The 6000-nt window shown below is 39.0% G+C and overlaps 1 protein-coding gene across 4 annotated transcripts in view; it reads left to right on the top strand.

The window, feature by feature from the left end:
- The first annotated feature begins 4832 nt into the window (after positions 1-4832).
- Positions 4833-6000, top strand: part of AP3B1 (adaptor related protein complex 3 subunit beta 1) — a 263254-nt gene continuing 262086 nt past the window's right edge. The window contains exon 1 of one of the 4 annotated variants that reach the window (XM_034656411.1): positions 4833-5213. In XM_034656411.1, coding sequence (XP_034512302.1) covers positions 5086-5213 — 128 coding nt within the window. In that variant the 5' untranslated portion in view covers positions 4833-5085. Of the gene's footprint in view, positions 5214-5283; positions 5303-6000 lie in introns of those variants that run through there. The other 3 variants (XM_034656409.1, XM_002920289.4, XM_034656410.1) reach the window with 3 other exon arrangements.

The following is a 6000-nucleotide window of genomic DNA, read 5'->3' as shown; positions in this document are numbered from 1 at the left end:
TAATAATAGTTTATTTATTTATTTTTAAAGATTTTATTTATTTATTTGACAGAGATAGACAGCCAGCAAGAGAGGGAACACAAGCAGGGGGAGTGGGAGAGGAAGAAGCAGGCTCCTAGCGGAGGAGCCTGATGTGGGGCTCGATCCCAGAACGCCGGGATCACGCCCTGAGCCAAAGGCAGACTCTTAACGACTGCGCCACCTAGGCGCCCCTAAAAGTTAATAATAGTTTAAAATAACAGAAATAACAAACTCCTTATAGGCCTAATAGAACTGCATTGGTTTAGTTCCTTTTTGGTTGTAGATTTCTGTCTTTCAAATTTTTCTATAATTATTTAATCTATTCAGATTTTCTACAACATTTGGAATCAATTTTTACGACTTAGACTCTCCTAGAAAATAATGAGAAAAGATTAACCTTCACTATCTATATTAATATAATATAAAGTGCCTATAAATAAAAAAGATGGATAACCCACTTAAAAATAAGCAAATACCAAGTCTGCATAATTAACAGAAGAAAAATTTGGATGGCCATTAAATACATGCTTTAACTTCATCATATCTAGGGCAATCATATATCTATGTTTCCCTGGAAAAGTCCTGGTTTGTATGTCCTCTTCCAGCAAAATTACCATTTGTGTCACCTTTGAGTCTTAGAAGTATCCTTAGAAATCCCTCCTTGGTCTGCTTATTCATCCCTCCTCTCCCTTCTCCAACCCCTGGCAAGTTTCTAAGTTTTAGTCTTAGAAGTTTCCTGGCACCCTGTGTTGAAGAGACACTAAATGATATCGTCTCCCTACTTATAATAAATGAGATGAAAGTTTAAATAATAAGGAGGATTTTATTTGTTTTTGCCAATCAGATTAACAAAATTAAAAAAATACTTATAATATTCATCACTGGAAATAGTATAGTAAAATAGAGGATAACAGTGGAGAGATCATTGGTACCTTCTTTTGGGGCTATAAATTTGTCAATATCTATTAAAGTTTTAAGTGTGCATGTCATTTAATCTAACTAGGGACTTGTAGATTCCTAACTTCTGGAAATATCGATGCTACTGTGCAATAATATGTATGGGTGAAGTTGTTGTATAGGCTGCTGATTAAATAAGTGAAGGTATGCTTAGAAAATGAATATTATGTTATTGTTTAAAGCAATGAGGTGGCTGTATATATTAGTATGGACAGATTTTCATAATATATCAAGAGAGAAAATTAAAATACAAATATATTATACATAATATATTAAGAGAAAATACATTTTACATAATATATATGTACATGATATGTATGTGTATATAAATATATTATCCATTATAATATATACATTAATATATTATGTATAATATATAATATAATATAATAATATATTAAGAGAAAAAATTAAGATACAAAAAGTATTATAGTTTTAGTTGACATTTGGCAAAATATACACATATATAGCTTGTTTTTCCATGCTTAGAAAACAAGTTTGAAAATATATGCACCAAACTTAACATCTATTATCATGAGACTTTAGTTGAATAGAAACCGAAATGAGAGAATTCAATAAAAATTTGGTAAATGTTAGGGGAAAAAATCATTTTTGAAAAAACATAGCTTACTCAACAATAATCCTGAAATACTGTATATGCTGGTAGAAAACAGAAAATCTGGTTTTGGTTTGGTAACAGGCATCAAAGAATGATCCTTTGGTTCTATTAGAGCTGACGTTTCTTCTGGTTGGAAGCATAACCTTCTTCCTCTGTCAAAAACCTCATGACTGTATAAAAGGTTTTTGAATTCTGAAAAGACAGGAGGCAGTAGATCTCAAACTATGTAGTTACTATTTTTATATTTCTAGAATATAATATTAGAATCTTTTGGCAGGAAGTGACCTCAACTCTTTCTTTTCTACTCTCTATTTTTTTTTTAGTCATAAAAGAAAGTTTTATCTGTTTTCCCAAGGAATATATGCTTTGTATCTTATACAAGATAATCCAGAGAAGAGAAAAAGAAAGTTACCCAATCACCATTTTGAGGAACTTATAACCATAATACCTCCACCATTCAAGGGCAAAGTAAAAATGTTATAGGTCAATCTCCTGCATGAACAAATAAAAATATTACCAAATAAAAGGTCAGCAAGTAAAATCAAGCAGTGAATTAAAAATGGCAGACTCAAGAATAAAGAACTTCAAATCTGTAAGAAAAGCAAATTACTCGGTGTAATATTGGGTAAATATGTTCATGTGCAATTCCTAGAAAATAAAATGCAAATGGAACAATAATTATATAAAAATGCTCAAATTCATTATGACCATGAAAATGAAAATTACAAAAATAATATTCATATCTACCATATTGATGACAATAAAAACTTTTTAGAAATCCAAGTGTTGGTGAGAATGTGAGGAGAGACTTTTTTTTAAGGATTATTTATTTATTTGAGAGAGAGAAAGAGAGAGGGAGAGTGGAGGAGAAGGGCAGAAGGAGAGGGAGAGAGTCTTAAGCAGACTCCACGCTGGATCTCATGACCCTGAGATTGCAGCCTGAGCCGAAAACAAGAGTTGGACCTTTAACCGACTGGGCCACCCAGGTGCCCAGGAAAGATCTTTTCTACACTGCTGTGGGAGGGTGAACTACTAAAATTACATTAGAGAACAATTTAGGCTATTCAGTAAAGATGCATGTAATCTACAGCCAAGAAATTCTACACCCAGATATATATGCCAGAGATTCTCTAGGGTATGTATCAATGTCCTCATTTTACAGATAAAGGAAACCAAAGCTAGCTTCTTTTACTATTAAATGTAAATAACTTATGTGCTTAGCACATATTAAGCCATCTATTAAGTGTATCTATGATTATCATCATCATGAATAATCAGCAATAGGTAAAGTTACATAAATTGATCAATATCATCCATATTGACATATAACAAATTTCATCATTGCATCTCTGGAGGGGTATTTTAACAGCTGAAATAAAAACCTGTCAAGTTTTGTCCAGACTATGAAATTGGGAGGATGTTTCCTCCTCTCCAACTAAAGATTGAGTCATCTTCATGGGTGTTTACACAGTAATAGTGTAGCCTTTATTTTTTAAATTTATTTTCATTTGTTTAAGACTTTATTTTTTTATTTTGAGCACTTTTAGGTTCACAGCAAAACTGAGAGGAAAGTAGAGATTTCCCATGTACTCCATCCCCCACATACGCATAGCCTTCCCCGTTATCAACATCCTCCAGCAAAGTGGTACACTTGGTTACAGCTGATGAACCTACACTGACACATCATTATCACCCAAAGTCCATAGTTTACATTTGGGTTTACTCTCGGTGTTGTACATTCTCTGGTGCGAATGACTGTATAATGACATGTGTCTGTCATTACGGTATGGTACAGGGTATTTTCATTGCCCTAAAAATTCCTCCTTGCTCTGCTTATTCATCTCTTCTCTCCCCTCTCCAACCCCTGGCAAGCACTGATGCTTTCACTGTCTCCATAGTTTGCCTTTTCCAAATGTTGTATGGTTGGAATCATACCCTACGTGGCCTTTTCAGATTTGCTTCTCTTAACTTAGTAATGTGCACTTACGTTTCCCTTCTGTCTTCTCATGGCTTGATTCCTCCTTTCTTTTCAGCACTGAATATTATTGTCTGGATGGATCACAATTTACTTATTCATTCACCTACTGAAGGGCATTTTGGTTCCTTCCAAGTTTTGGTAATCATGAATAATGCTTTTATAAACATCCATGTGCACGTTTTTGGGTGGGTATATTTCTTAACCCCTTAGGTAAACGCCAAGGGTGCTATTGCAGGATTGTATGATAGGAGTACCTTTAATTTTTTAGGAAACTGACAAGTTGTCTTCCAAATGGCTGTACCACTTTGCATTCCTATCAGTAATGAGTGAGAGTTCCTATTGTGTCACATTTGGTGTTTTAGTGTTCCAGATTTTGGTTATTTTAACAGGTATGCAATGGGATTTCCTGATTTTCTGTATGGCCTTTGAGGAGTTGATCCTTGTACAAGCTCCACCCTCCTCCTAGAGGGGCTGGGCTCCCCAGTGCGTGTTTTGCTGTACTTCTGATAGTTTCTGGCCTCCGGGTCTCCAAGTTTCAATGTGTGCCCAGGGGTAAAAGAAGGGGGAAAGATAAGGAAGGCGCTGAAATTTCTTTGAGCGATAGCCTGGGGGAAATTATGCCCAGAAAGAGGCTTATCAAGTGCTACTGCAGGGCCAGGCAACTTTCAGTGCAACATCCCTAATAGATGTTCGGGAGTGTTAACAGTGAGAAAGAAAGCAGTAAAGACGTGTCCAGATTGCTACACTACTCCTGGCACCTGATGTGGCTCTATTTTACTTTGTTTATTGTAGCCAGAAGCCAGTGGGAAGAACTCCTTTAGCTCCTGGGAACTGCTGGCTCCTGGATTTTCATTCGAAGCTTTCACTGGAATGAACACTTGTCAGTGGATCCCCAAAAGCACCGTCTGGAGAGGTTTCCTTAAAGTGGAGAGATCTGGGATAGGGCTTCGTGGGGGCGGTTGTGAAAGTAAGGCAACGCGAGCTGGAGGAAGAGTAGAAACCTGCCCACAAAAAGAAAAGCCATCGTCAGGGATTTAGGAAACTTGATCAGGGGTGTTAAATGGCATTTCAGAAGAAATCTGAATGCTACTGGTTTACAGCAAGAGTCAAGTAAAAGTGTCCGGGCTCGGGAGGTCTTCTTAAGGGATCAAACCGGACACAATGGGTTATTTCTCTCCAAAAAACTTTAAAAGCCGAGAGGCCCGCCTCTTTCCGCCCACGACTTCCCTTCAGCACAGCCTGGGTCAGAACCTCTCAGCCATTTCAAAAACGCGGAGAAGGTAAATCCAGTCAGGCCCTGGAGAGGCCGACGGTGGGCTCCGGCCAGCCTGCGCACTGGGCATGCGCAGGGGGTGGGCCGCCAGGTCGGCTTAGGGAGCCATGACGAGTCCGGAAGCGCCTGCGCGCGCCCCTCCGCTTGAGAAGTAGTTTTGTTCTTCGCCCTCGGCACGGGAGCGTTTCAGAGAGAACCCTCGGCAGGACCAACCAGACCCCAGCCAGCGCCGCAGCAATGTCCAGCAACAGCTTCGCTTACAATGAGCAGTCCGGAGGAGGGGAGGCGACGGAACTGGGTCAGGAGGCGACTTCAACCATTTCCCCCTCCGGCGCCTTCGGCCTCTTTAGCAGCGATTTGAAGAAGTGAGGAGAAAGGTTTGGGGTGTGGGGCGGGACTGAGGAGCTGGGAACCCTGGAGGAGCGGGCACGAGGCTTGGGCTCCCGGGGGAAGGGTGAGTTCGCCCTGGGACCTTACCGGGGCCGGGCGGTAACGTTTCCCGCTGGTGGGCGGGGTTGGGTCACTTGGGAGTGGTGGGAGTCGTTGGAGAGTTTGGGGTGAAAAATGTGTGTAGGGGTCTCTCGTAGTTTTTAGACTCTATTGAGAAAAGAACTGTTTGGAGAGCTTCAAGTCTCATTCCTAAAGACTGAGTTGGTCTGGGCTGGGGCACAGGAATCTGAGCTGTGAACAAACACTTGTAGCTAATTTAATATTTGCTGGATCAAACTTGGAGAATTGCGCGTGTTATGGTGAAAGAAGTGTTTGGGGAGTTAAGAGGGCGCGTTAGAGTGATTGTTGTTTATGGGAAACTATTCTCTGACCATGGAGTATGGAGGTTTTTAAGCGCTTTATGAATGGACAGTCCGTTTGTATAAACATTCATGTTTTTGGGTAATATCCTTTGCATTACAGAGAAAAAAACCTCTTTTCCAAACACAGTAATAAGCATCAGTAGAGAATATTTAGTGTGTGACTGTGAACAAATTCTAAAGTTTTACAAATTAATAACGTGAATTTTAAAACAAATACTGAACAGTGTATAGTTTTTCAAAAGTAAAAATATTTAAGTACCATCGAAAAATGGAGGGAAAGCCTCCCCAAACTTTTTGGTGGGAGGGGTTTTAAACTTACAGAATTCTGGTAACTATATTT

Source organism: Ailuropoda melanoleuca, chromosome 3 (genome assembly GCF_002007445.2).
Source record: "Ailuropoda melanoleuca isolate Jingjing chromosome 3, ASM200744v2, whole genome shotgun sequence".
NCBI classification, from domain to species: Eukaryota; Metazoa; Chordata; class Mammalia; order Carnivora; family Ursidae; genus Ailuropoda; species Ailuropoda melanoleuca.
Note: the sequence above shows the minus strand (reverse complement) of the source record. Positions and strands in the feature narration are given on the sequence as shown.